This window comes from Pyrgilauda ruficollis, unplaced genomic scaffold, assembly GCF_017590135.1.
Source record: "Pyrgilauda ruficollis isolate IOZ18807 unplaced genomic scaffold, ASM1759013v1 scaffold74, whole genome shotgun sequence".
In the NCBI taxonomy this organism is placed as follows: domain Eukaryota; kingdom Metazoa; phylum Chordata; class Aves; order Passeriformes; family Passeridae; genus Pyrgilauda; species Pyrgilauda ruficollis.
Window position 1 is genome coordinate 2,809,455 of NW_024529266.1, and position 25,691 is coordinate 2,835,145.

General features: G+C 38.5%; 1 protein-coding gene across 4 annotated transcripts; it reads right to left on the reverse strand.

Moving 5' to 3' along the window:
* Window positions 1-25,537, reverse strand: LOC121363650 (COBW domain-containing protein 1-like). Of its 4 annotated transcripts, none has more exons than XR_005956763.1 (15): window positions 25,285-25,537; window positions 24,137-24,223; window positions 23,223-23,319; window positions 21,866-21,957; window positions 20,744-20,803; window positions 19,649-19,686; window positions 11,571-11,617; window positions 10,775-10,861; window positions 9,931-9,975; window positions 8,166-8,222; window positions 5,436-5,487; window positions 3,527-3,595; window positions 3,360-3,425; window positions 1,180-1,290; window positions 1-526 (listed from the first exon to the last, which is right to left on the reverse strand). XR_005956763.1 is itself a non-coding variant. In XM_041486159.1 (15 exons), exons 1-15 carry the CDS (start codon window positions 25,394-25,396, stop codon window positions 453-455), a joined length of 1,113 nt encoding a protein of 370 aa, XP_041342093.1. In that variant the 5' UTR covers window positions 25,397-25,535; the 3' UTR covers window positions 1-452. The 4 variants fall into 4 exon arrangements, 3 of the variants coding, with proteins under 3 accessions (XP_041342093.1, XP_041342094.1, XP_041342095.1); XM_041486159.1 differs by having other exon boundaries at window positions 1,180-1,309; window positions 25,285-25,535; XM_041486160.1 differs by lacking the exon at window positions 24,137-24,223 and having other exon boundaries at window positions 1,180-1,309; window positions 25,285-25,536.
* Between the last annotated feature and the right edge of the window lie 154 nt (window positions 25,538-25,691).

Sequence of the window (25,691 nt, forward strand, 5' to 3'; positions counted from 1 at the left end):
TGGAAAGAGATGGAAGACAGTTTAATAGTAAACACTAAACATTTTGTACTGTGATTACATCACTGGCAATAATCACTATTGCTTCATTCCCAGTGGAAGAGAGTTAGCAAAAGAAAGCACTAGGCTTCAAACATGTCTCCCATACCCTTACAGTAATGCTTCATGTAGAACATAACAGCCTTTTGCCTCTCTCCATTTCTGCACAGTTACATGATGTTGCTGACACAGCTTCAGCCAAATCCAAAAAGGAGAATTGTGTTTGATTCTAGACCATAAGAGCTAATCTTAAAGCAGTAGGTTAGCTGGAATTCTTAGGAAGACTTCAGGGTTCAACTGTTGCATAAACTGCAAGAGGATATAGAAACTACAATAGTCCATGTCATTCAGTCTTTTCTCCTATAAAATCCTTGCAGAATCAAAAGAGACATTTAATCTTTCTTTATAGTTTTATGTCAACTGTTTCCTTGTTCTTCTCTCACAGTGGCTATGAATACTTCTTTGATGATCTCCTTATCCAGGTTCCTGCCTGTAAAGAGAAATAAAATATCTAACTGTATCTTAGAGCGCATTACAAAAAATCACATACAAGTAGCTTCTTCTAATCTAAGAAAGTGTTTATTATATCAATCAGTGAGAATAGCAGTATTAAAATTAAGGTAACAGCAGACTTCAAGCTGCACAAATAAGGGAAAGGGAAAAAAGTAGGATTTTTTTTGGTAATAAAATACTTTGCACAGCAAACAAATAAACAGAAATAGAAACACAGAACCTCAGCGTTGCAAGTTTTTCAAAACCAAAACTGATTTTAAACATTTTAAAGCTAAAATAACCTTCCTTACAGTTACTAAATATTTGATCAAACATTCAAACTACTCCCATCACCCAATTTACAACTACAGAAATAAGATTAAATATGCCAACATAATTTATGAAAGCTTAGTATTTTATTGATTTGATTTGTTTTGATTTTGGTGGCACTAATAGGGATAGTGTAGACTTCTCTCAGCTGCAATTTTGAACTTCAGGAGGTTTTGATGGATAAGTCTTTAAAAGAGGGTTATGCTGAACATGCTCACTGCACTAATTCTGACCAGTTTAGCCTGATTGCTTTTCACTGGCCAAGTCTGTGAGCCTGTCTGTCCAGCTCCTTAAACTAGGAGATGTGTAATTTCCTCTTACCAATTAGGACCAGCCTGTTTGTTCTCTTTTCATCTTCCTTCCAGGCTACTGAAGTCTCTTCTAGGTCATAGAGCTCATGGACACCTTGGACTATCACTTGATGAGATTTGCCTTGAATAGATACCAGTCCCTTATCAGAAAAATAACTGTTAGGGTATATAAACAAAACTTTAAAAATAAAATATGTAAGAGGGGAACCAAAACTTTCAATCAAGTTCAAGCAGGCAACAGTACTTCTGGCACCTATGCACTTGTTAGACAAAATAAACATATTATCAATCAACACATCTACTCATAACATCCATTTTCACATCTCCTTAGAGATGTGAGATAGACACAGCTGGGCAGGGGAGAGGTCAGATCCGCTCACCTGCCGGACTCCAAAGAGGAAGTCTCTCTGGGAATGCTCTGCTTTTAACCCCTGTGTGTTCTCAGAGGCGTATCCAAGTCCCCAGTGGCCACACCAGGTGTCAATCTGAAATCTGGCCACTGATTGGTTTGACCATAACTTCCCCAAAACCTCACTTCCTGGTCAAACCACGACATTTTGTTAAAGGCTAAGAATTACACTTTACCATACTTTGTCTTCTGTTCATTTGTCAGTACCTGGCCTGCCCAAACAAAAATTAAATGTCATCATCTACTATGCCTCTTTGAATACATATATGGTGTTTAACATGGGAGTCCATGAAAGCCTGCCTGCCAACAAAATGATGTAAAACGAACAAAAATGTTTGTTTCAGATTAATCCAATTAAGCTCTCATGCTCAGTATATTTACTTTCCTGAAACAGAATCTCTGAATATTGGAGAAAGAATAAACATTTGTGAAGTAAAACAACGAGCAACAGACTTAGAAGGGATCACAGTCAGTGTGAGTCCATTAACTCACATATCAAAAGCTCTATTAAAACAGTTTTCATCACTATATAGCAAAATATTCTAAAATATTTTAGTGGAACACGTTCTGTAAAAGATGTCTTATACTTCCTGGAAGTTCGTCCCAGAATTTGCCCTAAATAAGGACACTTCCCTAAAAAAGGAAAGAGTTAAAAATATTTAATAAAGTAAGTCTCCATTTGACCTACTAGTTGGAATTCTATGACTATTACTGCCAAAAGGATTATGACTGCAGATAAAATATAAATATAAAAGCAACAAACTTTGGAACCTATTCTGTAATTAGTTGCCTGGGGTTCATTTGCTTTGGTGTATTTGTCTGTGACTGAGGGACAGCACACATCTTATCACAGGCTTCACATCTCACTAAGGATTAATTTGATTCCAATGCTCAATATACCAAAAACGTGCTTGTGCATTACTGCTTTTTAGGCAGCTTCAGATACATCAGTGGCTACCCTCTTCTATTTGTCAGAAAGAAGAAGACCAGGATACTCTAATTTTGTTGCTGAGAAAGCAAGGAAACAACTTTCCTTCCAATAAAACTAGAATAATAATGTTGCTATCTATGATGGTCAAGTGTTCTCAGGTAACAAACCAGAGCTTTATTTTCTTGTATTTCTTACAGTCTGACAAATTACTGGATTCTCATTTTTTCATTATTTACTTGGCTGCTTGGTATAAGGTAAATGAAAGTAGATACTAAATTGTCACCTCTACTCTTCTCCAAACCAAGCAACTGAAAAACATATGAAGTGCCCATGAAGATGAATACTTATGAGCTGTGTCTTTAAAACTACAGCCTGACAATACTGTAAGAAGTTGTTAATTGTAGACCACAACTACTACTGCATTCCTATGTTACGCCAAATTTAATTTGTGCGTATTATGGCAACAATTTTAAGTACACCTAGAAATCTATAGGATCCAATCTACAGTATCCCAACCCTAGATATGTGAGACGGATGAAACTCTCAAAGCAATGGAGGTAGAAAATTAGAAGTGATTTAACTATGGCTCGATTTTTAACCCTGCCACTGATGTCCCAGGACTGTACATCTGCCCTCCCCATTCAAAACAAGTAGGATCAGTGTGTGCTCCTCTGCCAGATATCTCTTTCTGAGTCATTCATGGAACAAAAACTTGCTACTCTCCATTTCACCTGCTCTGCTACAGTGATCAGCAGCACCTTTGATAGGTCTGTAAGTGACAGCACAATGCAGTTTTTTAGGTGTAAAGATGAAAAGCATAAAACAAAGAAGTTGATAATTTCTGACTAACCTTCAGTCTTATGACATCCATGGTGCATCCAGTCTTATCTTTCACATCCTTCTCCCACAGGAGATTCTATGAAAAGAAAAAGTTGTTTCCATAAACAAAGTGGCATGAGAAGAGTTTCTATAAAAAGCTACAATGATTTTTTGAGTTCAAAGTGATGTATTACTTACCTGAATAAAGAGATTTAAGTTTTCTTCTTTTATATTTCCTGGCACTTCAAATGTTACTGTAATTATAGCCTGCAAAGGGCAAGATGCATTTATTATTACCACACTGAATAAACATCCCATAACAGTAATTTCAAAAAGTATGCTTTATAACTTGGCCTCATAAAAAGGCAAGTATATGACAAGATCAAATTTAAAAAAAAAAAAATCTCTATTTCTGTTCTGCTCTAATTCGCTAAATGCTAAATTAAGCTCTACTTTTTGTTTCTGATTGGGTGTGCACTTACAGGGCATACACAATGCCTCGAACAGTTTAATGCCATTAGCTGCTACCATATAGTCCTTTGCTGTACAGACTATTTTGATCAAGCTTTCAAATATGGTTAACTATGCTATTTTTTTGGCTTACTGATCTTGCAGACAATTCTATCAGACAAAAAATAAGCAACACAGTTTTCATAAAAGGCAATCTGTACTTGCCTTGTAAAAAAAGCTGTTTATAAACAGACTATGTAGGAATAGATTCAGAAAATCAAGATGTCTGAAGTTAAGTTTTGTGCCAGCTAACTGCTCAGGATCAATTATCAAAAGAAAATATGAAAATAAAACATGTAGTTTAAAATTAATGATTTATTTAAAGACAAAATAATGTCTTATTTTTGTCACTGTAACTGCTCAATGGTATGAAAGAACAGAGAGGGAATTACTTCCTGAAATGGTTTCAAATGACTAGTTTCTGATGACTAGTCTAACTTAAGGAAAGAAAAATTAAAGCAACAAGCAGCAAATGTTTGTCTAATGACCAAGTAAACTTATCTAAATAACCAAGAGCTAACACTCTGAGCAGTTTCAAAACACGTCAGACCGAAGTTCCCTGTGCTCGCAGCACAGTGCAGTTTGTTTCTGTTGACCTTCAACATGAAGATAATAAGCACACTGTGGCTTACAACAAGGACTTGCAGAATACTGTGAGAACGATTCTGCCCTCATTATGCCTCAAATGTCTCAACAATCATCTTAAATATGTGGGTGTTAAACTAAACACAGATAGTAACAATGAATTCTGTCGAATGGCTCCACACTACAAAACTACAATGATCTCCTTAATAATATAAGGATACTACAACTCATAACATTCAGGAAGGATTCTACTTAACATTTCCATCTACTTTAGGGATCTATTAAGATTCTATAACTGAGCATATTTAAGAATTTTGATTAAACAAAACTATCAACGTTGTCATTGTAATTATAATTAAGCACAAACTGATTTTGCATTTCATCTTTAGTTCCAAAATTAAATTATAATTGCCTTTCCTGTTTTCAAGACTAGGAACTTCACAGTTAAAATATGCAGTTTAAAAAGAAAAACACAGGTATTGTATGCACAATAATTTAACCTGAAAATTAAATTTAATCATAGAAACCTGCAGAAAGCTCACTTTTCTAAGACATCTTAAAAAAATGGAAGTTTTTACTTTTTTGCAGCCACTGAGGGGACTCGTGGCCTACGGGTGAACCCTACCCACCTAGGTACACCAGACAGATTTTGTTTTGGATAGAAAACCCACAGGACAGACTGGCTAGAAATTTAGGACTTGTTTCTTCAAATACCTAAAAAAAAAGTAGTTCTATTTGGTTCACTAATACTCTCCATGTGAATCAACCAATGACATGACTGTCTGGAGCACTGGAGGCTTATAAGCCATTTTTAAAAGTGAGACTTAATACAGCCATTTAGAATCTATCTACAACAAAGCACATTCCTTTTGTATAATCTAGGTCATCTTCCAAATACCCTAGAACACATTACTCCCTAACTGAAACCTTCTGAAACGGTAACAAAATTAGCATGCAATATTGAACAGCCCTGTTGTTGCAAAAACATCAAAGCAGTATTTTTGGTAATTACCTTATCTAGATGTGCATGTGTTGTCTTTACATGCTCAAGCTTTTTCTGCAAACTGAAAATAAATGAAGTTAAATGTCGCATTTCAGTAGGGTTGGCAAAATGTCATTATTTCGAAATTTTAAAAATTCCAGTATTGCAAAGCAAAGCTGAAATATCAAAGATAGACTATATATTCAGAATAAGCTTCAACAGTTAATTAATTTTTAATCTCAAAATACAAATGTTTAATTTTATTTGTTTTATATAGTTAATTGTTTGTTAGAAAATTAGGCTTTTTATAACATAAAGAGAATTATTGTCCTAATTTGCAATATCTTCAGGATTAAAAAATTTATACTTCAATGAATACAAAACCCTTGATACTCCTTTCTGCAAAAAAGGCAAACAACATCATTAAAACAAGCAAGAAAAAATAAACCACTAGAATTTATCAATAGATGCTCATTTTAAAAAACTTTACAATTATTTGAAAATAAAGAATGTACAAAGCTGTTGCTTGAGAGAATGAAATCTGTAACACAAATTGAAATGCTGTATACCAGCTTCCACTTCTCAGCTGTACAGCTCACTTCTACTGTGCAGTGTGCCTGCTAACTCAAAACAGATACTCTCTACTCAACAAGACCCTAAGTTCAAGCTCTACTTGCGAACCTCTTTTGTAAACTAATATTTAGGGTCCTACTGCATCTTTTTGTGTGACAACACAAAACTGTACTGCAGCTTTAGATTTCACATCCACATCTGTCTCAATCAAGATAGCACAAAATTTCTTCAAATACTGTCTTCTGTACTGTTTTGTTTTCTCTCTATATTGTGAATAACACGCAGAGAAGAAACACTGTAGCACAAGTTACTATAATGCCCTCTGCCACTTCAGAGAAGATTGCCCATAAAAACCCCTCCTCCTAATTTGACAACTGTAAAATTTTAAGAAGCCTTTATGGTGGTGAAAAAAGGCACTGTCTGCTACAGAAATAGTATTTCACATTCCTACTTCTTTTATTTCCTTTGCTTTATTGTCTTATTCTCATACTACCCTTCTGAGAATCCAGAATTCGTGATGTATTTCCTGTGACTTCAGGATATATACAGACTACATGGCTCTATCACACAGGCACACCATTTCTGCTGACAGAAATCCTTCCTGCAGTATACCATTAAAAGAAAAAATTATTGATGTACTGGTGTGTATTGTGTTCGAGGGTGCTCGATGCAAAGAGTTTTTCTACTCAGGTGATGGCACTGAAACCATCACTGATATTTTATGCAAGAATTTCAGTGTCTAGGAACTAAAAAAAGGGTAAGCAATTTTGTTGTGCTGAGTTCAAACATAAACAAAATAAACCGAACTTTACTTAAGTAGTGTACAATTTTCTTGATAATTTAGGATTTGTCTTTAAATGCTGACATTTTAGAGTGTTTCCTCTATTTTAATACCAAATATTGAGAAGCTCTAAGTAACTGAGTGAGATAAGAGACAAGACTAGACTGAGGAAAGCAATAAAGATTTTTTTGTCAGCTCCTTAAGAACTTTCTCAGATCTGTGGGGTGCAGCAAACGAGTAAACTTTGCAGAACACCACCTAATATTACAAGTAATGAGATCTAACTGTGAACTGCTGTTAACAGGAACAATGTTTTTCTGGTTCACATCTTTTTACTGCGTTATCTCTGCTGTGTGGCTCCAGTATGAGTCAATTCAGTTCGCTGATCAATTATAAGAACTTGTAGCATGGGTTTATAAATTAACAGTTATCTATTGCCTCTAAAAGATATATAAGTCTCCCTCCTTCCTTGACTTTGTTTTGGATGCCTAGTTTTGTATTTCGCTGATGCTGCCATTGGTAAAAATCTTGAAACAAACACTACAGTATTTCACTGATTAGACAAAAGCCAGTGCCAGCAAAAAAACCACAAAACCTATCATTTTGATAGTACTGTACCAGTTCAGAGGGAAATCTCACAAGTACTTGTTATGTAACAGAGGTTACTAATTTGCATGTCCTGCAATTTCTCTCTGTGAATAAGGAATTGCTCCGTTCCATTATCTGAAGTGAAAAGTCTGTATCCATGAAGAAGAATGAAGCTGATACGACCCTCCTTTCCCCTTCTTTACTTTATGATTGCTCCAGTACTCCTCACTCTCTTTGCTGCGCTTCAGCACACACAATTAACAGAATGACCTTTCCCCCTTCCTTCCCATTTTACTTCTGCACCCATCCAGGATGCTGAATCATGCATTCAGCATTTAAAAACCCCAGGAATGACAAATACAGTTATCAGAATTTGTAGAGCCTTTGTTTGCTGTGGAACCTCAGTCCCTCATTCTTCTGTGTGAAATCTACAGAGGCCTCAATTTCATCACAATACAAAGGAGAAAAAATTTTGAAACGCTTTAAAAGAACCAGAGAAGTGTACAAATCTATTCTGACACTAAACCAAACTTGCATTTTGGGGAAAAAATCCAACCAACCACACAAACTCTGGCTCTTTTAACTTTGTATGGTCAAAAAGTTTTTTGCAGGCATTTGAAGAAGAAAGGAATTCCATCTGATATTACCACTTATAAAGCAATAATTTTTAAAATGTGACTGTCCTGGTCTAGACAGGACAGACTAAACTAGAAATTCTAACAGAAACTCAGATGCAAATTTGAGCCAGGATTTCAGTGTGTCTGTTTCGTACACTGGTATTATTTTTCTTATAAAAGACAACAAAATTATCACCATACCTTACTCCAGATAAACTGTCAAAAGCATGTAGGTCCAAGACATTAGAAAGATCAACTCTAAAGAGAGGGGGAAAAAGAAAGCTTTGTATTTTTCATGTATTTAAATGTCAGGTCTTAAAGATGTTCACTGAAGCACATGTTTCTTTTCTTGTCTATAAGACTAATGCCATTAATACTTAGCCTTATTTTTGGATATTAGTGGTTGGTACTGTCTTCTACAAGAAATGCTGCGTTTAGTTACACAATAACATGTAAGCACAGAAACAAAATTTTTAAAATTGTACTGTTTTATGGTAAAATACAAGGTATTTCCAAAAGTATGATAAAATCCCTTATACTGAATGCCTGAATAATAAACTATTTTCCCTGAAGGGGAAAAGCAACCTTGAGCCTCTCAAGACAGACACAAACCCCTGGAATACATGTCAGTAGAATACTGACACATCGTTAGCAAACAAAACTGAAATAACTTTATGGGGGAAACACTACTACTAGGAATTTCAACTGTCCAATTTGAAACAGACAAATAAAAAATGTAATACAGATTAGGTAGTACCAATCATATCTGCTTACAAGAATGGCTGCCTATAAACTTGCATAAGAAACTTTTCTTCACAAAGCAATACAGACTACATATTTGACTGCTAATAGCAACTGACAGCTTTTCAGATGCAGTTAATGACAGGGGGCTAAATAAAAAGAACATGACAGGTAAGAAAAACCCCACCTCTAGAATACAACCATAATCATTAAACTTTTACATTCAGTGTAGTTGTACCAAGCAGTTTCTAAGATGAAAGACTTATAATGGAATACACAAACAATTCCTGTGTAAAATTCATGACCAGCTAAGTGTCAGTTGTTCTCAGCAGTGTTCTAAAAAATCACATAGTAACCCTCCCTTTTAAATGTGGGTTTTTGAGGGACAAACCCCTCTTAGAAAGTGTATATCCTCAAATAACATGCCAATAAGTTAATTTTGTGCTTATTTCACATTTGGAATGTTTAATAATGAAAGAGACCATATGTGTCATTTACAGAAGAATATTTACAAGTAACAAAGAGTTGTCATTGAGGACTGAATCTGAGGCCCACTTTATCTCATATCCAAAACATAGTGCTAACTTCCATCAGACACCATACAATATGCTAAGAGATCACATGCTGGCTCTTCCTCTAATGGACATTTAAAACACAAACAATGTAGTTCAGTACCTTCTTCAAAATTAGTCATATCTGATCACCCAACAAAAACAAGTATTTTTCTCTAAAATTTCCAACTATATTTGACAATAACTTTAAAAAGCCATGTATACTTTATTAAGGTTATGACTATTACTTTCTCCTTAAATTTGCTTAAGTCAAAAACTTATATTTTACGAACACTGACCACAATTATCCAATAATTGATGTAAAAGTGCACAAATCAGTCCTAACAGTCTGGAAGATCTACTGCTTTCCTAACGCTCCTGGGAATACAGCATCTATTGAAGTCCTTATTAAAGATGAAAACTGAGTCAGAATTTCAATTAAAAATAGCAAAAAACAGTGCAATGATTTTTTTTGTTTTTGTTTTTGTTCTTGTAAATTCCTTCCGCTGCTTTCAAAGACATTTTGTAGTAACAGCAGCAATTCATAAAATAAATATTGGATTAAATAGTTCTAATTCAATAATTTTCCTTTAATAAAGCTGATTTAATGGAACACTTCAAACTATCACAAAAGAAGCAGGATCTAGTACCTAGTAATAGTGGCCATTTAATACCTTGATCTTTGTGTCTCTAGAATTTTAACAAGTCCATTTATTGACCTAAAATAAAACAGAAAAATCATTAGTTAGAGGAAAATATAACCATGATATATTGTTTGAATATGTTAACCATGGACAGCATCATGTGAAACAGCATCCCAACTCTGTTATCAGCTTGTTAAATAACTATCAGATATGGGTTGAGATATTTGGTTTCCACTAAGAGCTAGGGAACTTCACAAGTTCTGACAAGAAGATACCACCAGTGAGAAGAGCATTCTCCTATCCAAAGCTATTCACGATATACTCTGCTTAGTTTGAGTGTTTTTATTTTCATATTTCAAAAAACTAATACAGTTGTAAAGTATTTTAAAATGTTAATGTTTAATTTGGCTTATCATGGTATTGATAGAAAAGAGTAATGTCTTCGATCATTAATTTGTTTCAGACCACTGGTCTTCTGCTCCTATGATAATTGTTTGGGACTTCCTCCCGAATATATCTTTGTATTTGCTAGTGAACATGTATTTACCAGCAGATTTTTTTCCACTTCTGCTAAGTCTCAAAAAAAGGCAACAGCTGCTCAGAAACATAAAAACGTAAACACTTAAGACAAAGGCCTGTCCTTAGTAAATAACATCAAATCTCATCTAGATAAACAAAATACTAAGATTGTGTAAGTACACAGAAGTACCGAAGTATCTTTCGCAAGATACGGTCTCTTTTCTCTTATAAGCTTATCAATTTTTGTCAATCCAATAATGAGATCTAATTTCTATTCTAACAGCAGTAAAGAAGTAACTACATTTAAACTGATTTTTGAGGAAGCAGTGTTACAGTTATGCCAAAAGTTTCATACCTCACAGATGTTCTGACTTTATTCAATTCTTCCTCTGAAACCAAATCTGTTTTATTGATGATTATAAGATCAGCTAATGCAATCTGCCTATGTATTAAGAAAAAAAAAGAGAGAAAAAGACATGACTAACAAATACTTTATCTGTAAGGGAGAAACATCATCTCTCCTACGGCCCCAAAAGATAGTATGAACATTGTTAGTACACAACGGCAAGCATTAATCAAACTAGAATATCATGAAGAATGATTAAAGTACTACTGACTTCTCCTCAGTATGTTCTTCTGTGCCCAAACAGATCAAATCAAGGCTTGCTAGATTCTTTTATTTCAGGGCTCTTCTGTTTGTTTGTTGGTGTTTGTTTGATGTACAAATACCTATTTGCCTTGCATGTGATCCTAGTAATGCACTACTTGAAGTCTCTTTGCTTTATGAAGACTTCAACTGTTACAATAACCCTTAATTATTGTGGTTCCACATTCGTTAAAGAGTATTCCTCTATCTCCAGTTCTGCTTCAAGCATGATAGAGCCTAACACAAAACTTTTAATTCCCCCAACACAGGTGCTTCTCATTCACCTAAATAAAATCCCATCACTATCAAAATGGAAGAGCCCGTTCTTGGCAGAAAGATCAAATGAACCATGAAGTTACTTTTCCACATTTTACGTCATTACACTAATCTACCTCAGTTTAAGCAAAGCAGGAGAAAAAAGCCCTATAAAAGAACCCATTTCCAATGAACTTTTATACAGTGCAATTCCCAACTTGATATATAAAATTAATTTCTATATCCATACCGAGATGCTTCATTAATAAGGCCTTCTGGTTTCTCCTCTGTCAAATGCTAAACAAAAATTAAAAGAATTGGATTAATCATATTCAAATTAAATTTAAATTGATTTGAAATTAAAAAAAGCCAAATCCAATTCAGTTGAGGTCTGTTTTTTGACAAGGTATTGAGGAAAATAGCATCTAGAATATTTCTGTTAAATGACAGTGAAAAAGTAAATTTATACATTCACCATTACAGATATTTACAATTAGTTTAAAGCAAACTCTTCTAACTGATTTTATTATTAGAATGCTAAAGATTTGGAAAACTTTATAATATTTAATTACTTTTCAGCTTTACAAGTAAAAAAGTTACTATGACATACAGTAACAATGAAAAAATATATCTCGAAGAAAATGAAGGCTCAGTTACTTTACAAATGAATGTGAACTCAACTAAAAAAACACAGGCTAGGCTTGCAATACAGCATTTCATATAAGCAACTTCACACTCTTTTTCTCTGGAAGACTGTACAAGACAAACTGTACTTTGATAGTAAAAACTGCTAATTTTTTCCAGGTTTGTATGAATAAACCACTGCTCTTTGACAAGTCTGTCCAAAATCAGAAGCTACAGGAGTTTCAGTATCATCTCCACTTGTCTGCCCATGCTAGTGTCTGCACAGAAGAGTAAGTGAAAGAGAAGAAAATACCTGCATCTCAAGCAGCAGCGTAATATTTAGCAAGACAAAGGCTTACTTAACTTAGGCAGAGCAACAGACTACACTGAAGCAGCAGAGGTCTAGCTACAAGTTATTTTCTGCCCACTCTGCCATGGAGACCGCAATCTCTAGGAGAAAAATGTCACAGACAACTGGAGGAAGAAAAACTTCAAACTGATGCTGTACTACTAGTAAGAACTTGCCACTTATGCTTACATCTCCAGGAAAGTTAAGAGTCCTGTGCACTGCTTCATCAGCTCTAAATGTAGCAGGAATATTACTTTAAAATCTCAGTTTCAAGTTACAGAAGTACCAAATTAAAAGTGGAATCAACTGTCACGGGAAACACATAGTTTTTAAAAACCTATAAAACTTTTTTTCTTTACTGGAATTATTAGGCATCTAACAGCATTTTACTTGTAGAAAAGCAAAAACTGCTTATTGCATACTGTGAGTCTATCATGTAAAAAGAAACAAAACTATTTCCTAATTTTGCACAACCTATGCAGAGAATAACAAGAAGATGACTCTCAGGAACCTCTCCTCTAACCTTTTCTTTATAATCCTCTGTGTATTTTTTCTATTCAATTAATGTTTAGGTTTGTTGCCCTGAAAAGAGCAAATGTCAGCAGTCCAGGTATCAGGTCCTGGAAGCTGAGGACTGGAACTTCAAGCCGTCCAACTGTTTGCTCTCAATTAAAGAAATTAGTATTTCAGATTGCTGTGTGACAAACCTGTTAGATTGATAACCCATGGTAGCACAGGGATGGTGGTATGGCTGGTCACAGGAGATGTCTGTCAGCTTTTCTTGAGATGGGCTGGTTCTTTGAAGCATGACATACTTAAATTGCTGCCCCTTATCTCAATGTCATTACCTGTATGGCTTTCAAAGTTCTTTGAATAATAAGCAGCTGTTGAGGTCAGGCTTGGCAATCAGAGGAACTAAACAAGTTAATAAGTCCTTCCATAGCAAAGTTTACTTAGTACACAACTGAGAAAGTCTGAAGTTCCTACTATTCTGAGTAGATGTCAGTGCTTTTACAGGTTTACTGATTAGATAATGTATGTTTTCATTTAGGTGCCACAGGTAATAGTAGATAGAAAATTTGAATGTTTCAAAACATTTTTGTGTTGTTTCTGTTATATTACTTGAAAGTCTAGCATTTAAAAAACTAACTTTCAGTAGTAATTTAGTGCTGCTGTGTACAACACAATTATATTTCATCTAAGACAATAATTCAGCACTGCATGAAGAAAAAGATAAACAGAACAACATTTTTGCAAGCAATAAAACACATCTGAATTAGTATGAAGGAATTAGTATGAGGGAACCCAGCTGAAAAGGGGCTGACCTAAAACATGATACTGATTTAAAAGACAGTGACTGCTGTCTTTTGTGGAGAAATTGGTAGAAGAGTGAGGGGAAAGGGGTGATTTGCTCTTGGAAGAGCAAATCACCCCCTTCCCCTCACTCTTCTACCAACTTCTCCACAAAAGTTCTTGCAGAACACAATGAACTTAACTTGCCAAACTGCTATGAAGTTAGATTTGTTCTGTTCCAGTCCAACACAAATTAATAAGAGGATAGGACTGCTGGCCTGATTTACCCTTTTGGTAAATCAGCTATTAGATAAGCACAAATGTAAGGAGAAACCCAAGTAATCCAAACAAAAAAAAAAATCTTACACAGGAAGAATTACTCTCTTATTTTTAAACCATTATTCTTCAGTTCTCTGAGCCATTTGCAACCATTGTAAAAGCAGAAATATTAAAAACACTTCCACAGCATGGAATTTTTATATGATTGCTATATGTAGTGGCTGGCTAATATGTGGTAATGCAGTGGCTGGCTCCTGCAATTAAAGGATGAATATTATGCGTATGTTAAGAGAAGTTCTATTAATGTATAATTACGTTACTGTGATTTGTTGTTTGGACATCCTCTGTTCTCCCCATAGTCCCCTTTTCCCCCTTGCATGGTTGCCAAGAGACGGACTTGGTAGTTGGGACATATGGAAGGAGGGCATGTACCTGTGACCCTTGCATGAGGCATTTGGGAGGAGGGCAGGCTTGCTACTAGGAGGTGTGGCACGACAACACCGGACCTCCAATCAAATTGCAAGGAAGTAGTCTCCACCAATGGATGGCGAAGGAGTTGACTGACAGACTTTGCAAGGGGCCAGGGTTGGCTGATGCAACAGCAAGAGCATAAAAGGTGGAGCAGCCATTTTGTCGGTGAGCACATGGCAGTTTTTTTTTCCACACTCCCAGTGTTGCTCTTTCTCCTTATTCAGTCCTTTTGTTGTATTTTGTTAAGGTTTAATAAAACTCTGAAATTTTAAAAATGAGCGTTGTTTCTCACATATGGGGCTCAGTCTAGACTATAAAACCTCATCTCTGTGGCCCCAGGGGATTTCGGACAAGATGTATGCATGCCTCAGCTGAGTTTGGCAGAGTTGCCAAGTTTGACCTCTCCTGGGACCATTGGTGATAGCAGGTTGACACCCTGGAGACAAAAAAAGACTGGGTAACGAAAAGAAGAGGGTGAAGAAAAAGCCCTCTGAAAAAAACTGCAGACAAAAGTGCATATAGTGTGTGTCTGAGACGGAGTCTGGGAGTGTGCTTGGAGTGCATGTGAGACTTAGGAGAGAACTGCAAGCAGGAGGGAGACCTCAAGAGCACCTGGGGAGACCAGGTTATGAGTTACCATATTTAATGGGTCTTAGACCAGCAGGAACCACCGATCAGTGGAGGCCGCAAACGTACCGGAAGGTTCCAAGCACATGGAGCCACTGGTGGTGGGAGTTGCCGACTGTGGAACGTGTTGATCGGTGGGGCTGTGCACGCAGACTGGAAGGGAAGGCTCTGGGTGCATGGGGCCACCAGCAGCAGGAACAGCTGAGTGGTGTGGACCGCCCAACTGAGGGTGTGGGACCACAGGGGCACCACATGGGATAGCGGCGTGCAGTGGCACTTGGTGCAATAAGCTGCCGGTGTGTGCTCGGCAGTGCTGCCAACACTGAGGGGGGCGGTGACAGGTTGGGACACGCTAGGTGTGGCTGCGCACGGCGCTGCCGAACTTCCATACTTGCTGAGCCAGCGGAGTCTGCTGAACGCAGTTTGCACACGGCGCTGCTGAGAACAGGGGGCTAGCTCAGTTGTGCGGGGGCTGCGCAGCTGCGGGAGCCCACACGAGGGGCTCACAGTGCTTGCCCGCACTGGTGCGCTGGAGGGCACTGGGCCACAGCAGCTTCCCTGCCATCTGCCGGCATAAGGCCAAGCGACTCCGGGAGCCCACAAGGGTGGCTTTCAGCGGCTGCCCTGCACTGGAAGCTATTGGAGCACTGGACCATGCCAGCTTCCCTATGGTACCTGCCAGCATAAAGCTGCAGCACCATGGGAGGCCACCTGGGTGGCTTTTGGCAGTTGCCCTGCACTACACCAGAGGGCACCAGGGTGCAAGACTGCAGCGGTGCCGACCCCGTTATACGGGACTACAAGTGGGTATTTGTTTGCTTCTGCTTTCCAGGAAGAAGGCAAGGGGTTTTTTTGTTTCTCTCTCTTTCTTTCTTTCTTTCCTTCCTTCCTTCCACCCCTTCCTTCTCGTTGTTCAGAAAGCAGGCTAGAACCTGTAATTGGCTGATTGGGAAGGTGGGCCTTGTTGGGAGGCCCTGTGGTTGGCCAGTTGGGAAGGCAGGCTCCGTTGGGAGGATTTATGGTTGGCTGATTGGGAAGGCTAGCCTTGTTGAGAGGGCCTGTAGTTAGCGGATTGGGAAGGTGAGCCTTGTTGGGAGGGCCTGTAGTTGATTGATTGGGAAGGCAGGCCATGTTAGGAGGGCCTGTCCGGATAGGACTAGGAGCAAGTAGGGAATCCCCAAAGGAAGAAGGAGGAAGTGAAGATATATCAACAGGTACCTCTCAAAGAGCTCCCTGGGAAGAAGAGTAGCCCAGTCATAATATGACCCCAACACCAGAGATAAGGACAAGGCTAAGATGATAGAGTACTATATGACAGAGTGCACTGTAGGGGAAATTAGGCCCAATAGTGTATTTTGGCTGAGGTATGGGTCGGACAAAGGGTGGATATGTCAGGCTTTAAACATCTATGTAAGGGCTACAAAACCGTTTAATCAAGAGGAGAGTGACTACGCTGCTTGTTGTGAAGAAGAAATCTCGCCTTCAAGGGTGGGCATGTTTAAAGTAACAAAGAGTAAAGAATGGGACCCATTAGACTATTTGCTCCCTACACTTGCACTGGCACCAACCACACTTCCCTTGTCCTTTCATGGGCCTAGTCTAAATACTAGAAACAGAATGGGACAGCAAGAGGAAGACAGTCCAAGGGATGAGAACAAGCAGTGAGATTATATCCTCTGAGGGAAATACACTGGGTGGGGTGTAGATTTCTAACTATACCACTCAATTCCTCTAATGTGAGTATGCTCAAGGAAGAGTTAAAAGGATTACTAGAGACCCCAAAAGAACAGTTAGATTAATTTTTAAGGCCAGCATTTATACATGGGATCAAATGCAATCAGTAATGACCATGTTATTTATACCACAGGAAAGACAGATGATCTGGATGGCTGGGATGCAGATATAGGAAAGGGCCTCCTTGCAAGGACCTCCTGGGGATCTGAAGATGCCCACTGTACACCCCACTTGGAACCACAACAACCTCGGGGGAAGGCAAAACATGGAGGAAGGATTACAGAACTTTTATTGTAAGGGGTATTAAAGAGGCAGCCCCACAAAGCCAGAATGCTTGTAAGGCATTTGATCAGAGAGGGAAGAAACCCCAACAGAGTGGCTAGAAACGTTGAGGAAAAATTTGAGGTAGTATTCAGGTATCAACCCTGATACAGCAGCCAGACAGACCTTGCTAATGATGTATTTCACCACCCATGCATGGCCAGATATACGGAGAAAATTACAGAAGTTGGACAGTTGGCAAGAAAGGGGATTAGAGGATCTCTTAAGAGAGGCACAGAAAAGGTACGTCAGGAGGGATGAAGAGAAAGCAAAGGAAAAGGCCAGAGTAATGTTAACTGCCATTAGAGAAGAACATATTTGTTTTTATTGCAAGAAAAATTGACATATCTCATAAGCCTTCAGGTCCTTTTCCCTTTGGACATGTGTCCTAGGGTGAGGTTTTGATGCTTGCATCCCCAGTTGTGTGTTCTGTTAGTGCTGGATATTATGTAATGTGCCTTCAAGACTGGCTCTGAAGAGCAAGCCAAAGGTAAAGGGACCTGAAGGTTTACAAGAACGAGCAGAGAGGGGAGGCAGAAGACTAGAGGTGTCAGGGGCTCTACCTACTGGGAACAGAGTAGCATGAGGAGCCCTTGGTAGCCTTAAAGTAAGTCTCTAAGAGGAAGAATTTGAATTTTTGGTAGACACAAGAGCTGAAAGAACTTGTGTTTGTAAAATTCAAAAGGGATGCGAGAAGAGTCAAAATACCATGCAAGTAGTGGGCGCAGAAGGGGAAAGGTTTTAAAGCATTAAAACTGCTAACCATGAATCAGCTGTGCAAACTGCAGAGCAGGAATGGACTCGTGTCAACAGAATTAAAGGCCTGATGAAAGAACCCAAAGAATGGACTATAACATCCAGACCAAGCAAGACAAGCTTCATTCTTAAGCAGAGACAACTAGAGAAGCACGAGGATGTCCAAAAAGTAGAGCCACGCTTCCACTAGCCAGCTTGAGGACTGTTTCAAGTAACACTTTGAATGGGGAATTTCAATTGTATCAGTTATTGAAGTAATTGTCCTATTTTAATGGGTGGGGATTGGGAGTGTCTGTTGAGGGGAAGTATGCGGGGAACAGTGAGAGGGGCCGGGATGGTTCACTTGAGGGTAAGACCGGGCTGGCCCCTGTGCTTGCCAACAAGAAGATTATATAGCCCTGCTGCGGGCAGCAACCCTGTAAGCTCAGTAAGGTGAGGGCAGAAGCTATAGTAGACCTCAATTGTCTTTTCCCTACAGAATCCAATACAGGTACAATTGACAAACAGAGTACAACAGAGGCTAGACAGCTAACTCAAGTTAGCCTCTATACTTGCCCCCACGATACACCTGCTATGGGTAGCAACCCCATGGAAATGTTAGATGGGGATAAAAAGCCATACCAGACCCCTGTGATTCCCTTTTGTCTGCTCCAACCAATTCATGTCACCAACTCCACCAACCATTTTGCTTAAGCAAAACCTGAGGTGTCTTTTTTTCCCTGATCCCACTGTCCTCATTCACATCAACAGATACTATTATGACTCATCCAAAATTAAACTGGACTCAAGAGAAGTAAGAGTAGATCATCGAAATTAAAAATGAGAATTAACTGCTCGAGCGAAATGACTTATAGAAAAAAGGGGGTTTTGTATAGATGGTTAATGCAGTGGTTGGCTCTCGCAATTAAGAGATGAATATTATATATGTATGTTAAGAGAAGTTCTATTAATGTATAGTTACGTTATTGTGATTTGCTGTTTGGATATCCTCTCTTTTCCCCATAATCCCCTTTCCCCCTTGTATGGTCTTTCTCCTTATTCAGTCCTTTTGTTGTATTTTGTTAAGGTTTAACAAACCTGTGAAATTTTAAAAGTGAGCAGCATTTCTCACAATGAAGGCACTTTTTCAAATGGCCACTTTTTTTCTGAATCCTCCAAAATCAATACCCAATCAAAGCAGTAACCTGCTAAGTTATTAAGTCGCAAATAGCTATATTTACACTCACCTATTGCCAAAAATAAAAAAGGGGGAAAAAAAAGCTGCACTATTTGAATTAATGACAATTTTTGCTGACCCAAGCTCACTGTTCTATATGTCTGTTCTTACATTATACTTTATACACAGATTACTCTAATACCTGCTCTTTTTGTCTGCTTCCATATAATATTTTAATGTGAAGCAGTACCAAGACACCTGTGCTCTCATTTTTCCCTGCCACAGCTACCATTACATTAGTACCCTTCCCAGCTCAAGCCCTCAGTTGTTACCACACTGGTAAAAGACATCTGTTCTTAGTCCTCTCCTTTCAAGTAACACAGACTAGTGACCAATTTCTCCATTGTTTTTACAGCAATCCAAATGCCTATTTGGATTAAAAGCAACATTCCCGAGTGAAGAGACAGAACTAGAAGAAACCAAGTACTTAGCAACCTGACAATTCTTGTCACACCTGTTTCTGTGTCTGTAAGAATCTGAATTCCTGCGAATACCAGTACTTCCTTGAGCCCATTCAAAAGATGGCAATAATGAAATACGTCATCATTCAATCTAAGAATTACAGCTATTGTTAAAATAAATTAATCCACATGTACATTACTGCAGTAGCTGTTCTAATGCTGCAGTTTTAAACCATGTAACAAATCTAGTAACTTACCTGCAATCCATGCTTTGCATCAACAACAGACACTATACCTAAAAGAAAACATTAAAATGGAATAGAAATGTGCTGAAAGCGGCTGACAGTTTAACAACTTGCAAACCTCCTGTACAAAGGCAACAATATCAGCACATTTACAACTAGTTATAATAAACTGGAAGCACTGAAAGTCTGTGAACACTAAACTTGTTACCTAAGTATTTTTTTATTCATTGTCATATCTGTGGTAGTAAAATGTCTACAGAACCAGGTAAGAAATTCTCACAAAGTAGATGCCTCATCTTCCGTAAGAGGAAATTGGCTGAGGTATGCTTTAACAGAATAATGAAACAAATTAAGGGACTGACTGATGTATGCAGCCATTCTGATGGTAAACGACCAGAAATTTGCAAGTCTCTGGCAGAAACTTAGGAAGCTCTTTCTTCTTGAATTCAATGTTTCCCTCCTTGGTTAGATGGGTATTTCACAGACTGACCAAAATGTTAGTAGGGCATTTTTTAAAGTCAAAAAGTAATTTTTTCCTACATTAAAAAATATTGCTCTTTAGCTACGTATAATGATGACTTATCTTTCAGTAATCTCAGGTTTTTATTAGAACACAGCAAATATTCAAGCCAACGAGTACAATAGGTAAAGCAAGCAGAAAACACAAGGCAGAAACATCCAGGTGTTGACAAGTTATGAATTCAGAAAAATAGGAAACCCTTTAAGAAACACTGTATTTCAGTAGAAGGGGGGGAAGGAAGAAAGAGAAAAAAAGCATGCTGTAATATTACTCCTAAATGAGGTTTTATAACATCTAGTTAATGAGATTTTCCCCTTACATCACTATTAAGAGCTGTCCATATCTGATCCCTTAGAAAAGCATTACACAACTTTTGCTGGATTTAGCAAGATTGAGCACCTCACCAAGTAAATAAACAAGCATCAGAATAAGCAGGGATACCTCTGTGATCAAATCTGGCAGCGTGAAATCTAAGTTCATACATTTCAAACATTTTCTGAAACCCTGCCTTAAAACACCAATAATACATTACTCTAAATCCAGATATCAAGTGTCAATACACAGGAAAATAAGCTTGCACTTCTTACCATCAAGATAGATGTCACTTCCCAGCTCAGAATCAACCCAAAACATGGAGGCCACAGCTCCTAAGAAGTGTAATATATGTACAGTTGCAAGATTGATATTTTTTTCAGTAAACTACCAACACTATTTCATAGAAAAACTGTATTTGCAGTGCTAACAATAAGATCAGTGAATAAGTCATTCCAATACCTAAAACTGTCCACCAGAAGTGATACAATGCAGTCCTTCAAACACCACTCTGTATCAGACCCAAATACCTGTCAGTTGTTCTAGTGCTTACTCAGGCAAGATATAGCAGGGACCACAACATGAAATCGTTTTCTGGTATCTATTGATTTTTTTCAAAAAAGCTTAATAGTTTTCCAATTTGACTCAAACAGAATTTGTGTGTAACAGAGGCCAAATCAATGTCCTGTCCTCTGAAGAAAATTACTTCATAATGACAACTCCTTAGCTTTGAGCTGGAAAGCACCAGTCTCCTAAAGGGGAAACAATTGAATTTCTGGTAAGAATTTCCTTCCCTCTCCATCTATAACAGATTTTTAATGTGGATGGTTTAAAGAAAACTGTTTTGGATAGCTATTCCTAACATGAGCTCAAGTTTAAACACCTTTTTTATAATAAATACTACTAAAGAACACAGAAGGATTTTGTAAAATCTATTATTGCTCTTTAAGAAGAATGTACTAGTCTGTTTCACAGTATATTTTACAACTTCACAAAATATAAGGCTTATCACAACAAGTATAACAATACAACAGATGCTAACTCGACTTTAAAAGGAGGAATGTAGAACATCAAAAGTGTACTGAAAACTAGTTTCAGAGTATGCTTTTCTTTGCTAAGCCCAGTATCTTCTCTAAATGGAAATATATTTTAGCTGGATTTCTACTAAGCTTTAGATTCAATTTAGAACAAGTTCAGCAAAGAGAACTCAACCAAACACAACCTCATATCCGCACCTTGAATCAATTCATTGGAGTCTGTACCACCACCAAAGCATAGGTGCCTGACAACCCACCACTTTATATCACAACTGTCAAAGTGAACTAACTGGTGAGCAAATAAGCACTTCATAAAACCAGAATAATTATCATGGTTATGAAAATTGTAATGTGAACTACCTGGATCTGCCAAACCAGTTGTTTCTAACAATATATAGTCAAATTTTCCTCTCCTTTGCATCAGGTTCTCAATTGCTTTCACACCATTGTCCCTGTAAGAAGAAACAATTAAATCTGAGAACAGAGAAAATAAGCTAAAGCATGTATTTAAATGTATCTTCTAATGCAGAACACAGTGTCAGTATCATCAAAGCAGAAGTTCTGAGACAGGACATTTGCAGACTTACAGTCTGCAACGAAAATTTAGTTATCTGCTGGCATATTATTAGGCAAATTTTACTTTTCTGCTTTATTTTAGTCTGAAAATAGCATTTGCCTAATCCCATCAGGTGACCTAAAGATTTGTTTTCAAATACTGAACAACCTGTAAAGGACAGTAGGGCTGTGTAGATATGTAACTATTTGGTTTGGCAGCTGATATTACAGAAATAAGGGGTGAGGTAGAAGTGAAGCATGCTGGCCTGCCTTTCTACCTCACCTACATCAAGATTAACAGGCCATTTACTTAAATTAGAGCTGATGAAGTCAGCCTGAAGCAGAAATGTATAGCATTTATATATGACAGCAATGTATATAAAACATAGCAGCATGTAAAACAGCATATAAATACAATAAAGAAATGTATATAAAACTTCTATGCTTCTCTAAAGACAGCATTCCTTACACCCCAGAACAACAGAATGCAGTAAGATCCTCTCTTTTCCACTTACTACCTATTCCTATTTAAGGCATAAGACCAGTTCTCCCAAATTTTCAGAACAAACAGGCCATGACCCTTATTTACAAACTTAGCACCGACAATTCAGCATTGAAATAAACAGGGTCAAAGGAAAAAAAACATGTCAAAGGAACAAATACTCTCTTGCTTTTTACCATGATCAGCAGCTTACAGATTTGGATACTGTGTTTCATTAGGTCACAAAAAGTTTTCCATTCATCCTTTTACATAATGAATACAATATTGAAGTAGTAACCAATGTGCAAAGAAAGAAGCAGACTACGTGTTTTGTGAGGAAATTGGGAAATCAGAGTCCTAGCTCCAGCCTACCTGAATCTTCACCTCCCCGCATGGAAGCATATCATAGTAACAATAGAGGGGTAGATCCCTACTCTGTAATATCCCCATGGTGTATAAGTTGTTATTTAGATTACTTCTCTGAAAGACACCAAGTCCAAATCCAGTAAGGCAGTGACAGGAAATAAATTTCTACCTCCCAAATTCCAATTGTTTCATCTGACAAAAGAAGTCTCAATCAATTCTACCATTAGTTTCAGGAATCAAATCCTGGATGTCTTCTCCCTTCCTCAATTCCCCACAATCTCCACTGGAAGAACTTGTACAATAGTCCTTACTCACTTTACTGAACAGCACAAGCAGCCATTTCTGAGCTCCAGCCATTCTTCATAGAGTTCTCCCCCTTGACTGATTGCCAAAGATTTCTCCAAGGCACTTCCTGAAAACACAAGTAGTGGTATATTTTTAATCTACAGTCTTGCATGACAATGCCTGAAAGAGAGAGAGACGTGGATTACATTCTTTTCTCCTGAGACCACATTTCTGACATGCTATTAAGAAATTTGTAATTTCTATTTTATGAGAAATTTAAAAGCCAAAACAAAGCTCATTCCACAAAGATCAAACCCCACTGGATGATGGTACATCGTAAGTGCCACAAACTTTGCTAAAAGAAAGGGATGCCAGCCTATCAAATAAAGGTTCTGTCTGTACGTTTTGTTTTAGGCTCTGTGACCAGAAAAGCTACACACATCTTTATTGATGAAAGCAAACAAACAAAAAGTCCCCCACCAACACAGTATACACTGTAAAAAATGTAAGCTTCTAACTATGGTACAGATATGAAATTATAGCTAGAGCAATTAAAAATCCTGAAAGCAAAGAGTTCAAAGAACCACAGCCATCAAGCAGACATCTCCCCATTTTCTTGGTCCAGGATAATTTGTGATTTGCAAATGGCTGAGGGGAAAAGAAATAAAAGAAAATATTATCTACCAACATATTATTTTAATTTCCATTTGCTTGAAACTGAGTGGGACAAATGGAGGTAGAACACTTCCAAGAGGGTGATGCCTTTATTTACTAATGTCACTACTTTATGAAAACCAGCAAAAAGACTTTCTGCCCTTCTGAAGACTGTGAGGTATGTTAACAATTTCAGTAATGGATTTAAAATTACAACAGTCTTGGTTTCCAGCAGTTTTATGTAGTTGTCATTTTGTGGCAAAAAGAAAGATTTCTGCACGTTTACATACCTTCTCCAAATTCATTCAGGATAACTGCTATTCTTTTATTATGCTGCTCTGTCAGTATGTAATTGAGAAGAGTTGTTTTTCCAGCTCCTAGAACACAGACCATATTTCTATTAAAACGTAAAAAACCTCACAGTAAATTTCAAATAAAAAAAACGAAATACTATTATGCATGCGTATGCACACTTCTAGCAAGTCTCTTCTAAATAGAAGTTTTCATTCTATTATCCTACATTCTATTCTAATGATGTAGAAATTCATTTGTAGATATGTTTCAACCCATGGAACTATCAGGACATTAAATCTCAGTCCTAAATGACTCACAGTTTTTCCATTCATTAAGTGTCAGTACTTGCTAAACTTACAAGTCCTCTACTAGCTGGGGAGTTTTTTCCTACAAAACTAACTTTTATGCTTCTTTTAACAAAAGGCACACTTAATCTCCTCCCTCTTACTGCCTTTTCTGACCAGTTCTGCCATCCGTAACCACGGATGTGCTACTAACTGCCTTTAAATGGGGCACTGTTAAAAAACGTGTTCACAGCTCCTGCGACACCACTTTAGGAGCAGTTTTATGCCATGCACAAGATCAAAGAACTGTCAAGGGTGGAAGGGACGTCTGGAGATCATCTAGGCCAAAGCAGGTGACCACTACAACTAGGGAACCTTCCTTCCTTGTCTTAAGAGGTTTTTCTCTGCAACAGAGTGGTGCAGTACAAAGTTACCACTTTTAGAATAGTGGTGGTGATTCTAAATTTAACCAGATCCTTACAGTCCATAACTGCTTGTAGCACACAGTAACTCTGCTGGTCGAGGGGTACTGCAAAAACTCCGAACCTCACGTTTCTCAGACTGCAACGCAGTCTGCATTTAACTGAGCCAAATATGTTGCACTATTCTGACGCCAAGCGATCAAGAGTCATTTGTCAATCGTGACCTGAACGAAGCGGCCCCTGAAAGCAGGGTGGTGAAAGCAGCAACGGGTGCTTACACCGCTGCTCAGAGTGGCCCTGCAAATGCGCTGGAGCAGCCGGAGGGCCCCGCGCTCCTCACCCGGCCCGTGGGGTGGAGGCCCCGCCCGGCAGCCCCGGCCCGCCCGGGCCTTCCCTGTCTGCACGCAGTCTCTGCCGCGCGCCGCTCCCGCTCCTCACCTAAGTACCCCGTGATGATCGTCACGGGGATCTTGCTGTCGGGGCCGGCATCGCTCTGCTCCGCGCCGTCGGCGCCTATCGGGACCAGGTCGGGGCAGTCCTCGTCCTCCATAAGCGCCGACGGCCCCGGCCCAGCCACCCCCCGCCACCGGCGCGCCCCTGGCGTCACGCGCCTGGCGTCACACTCCTGGCGTCATCTGAGTGACGTCACCGGGTGGCATCAAGCACCGCTGCGCCTCGGCCCCAAGGGCACCTCCCCCGCGCGGGGTTCTGCGCAGGCGCAGCTCGGGGAGCGGAGCGCGGCGGGGCGGGGCGGGGCGGGGCGCTCTCGTCAAGAGCACTTTGGTTTGCGGGGTGTGGGCCTGGGTTGGCGGGTATCGCCGTTCGTGTCTGTCGTAGTCTCCTTG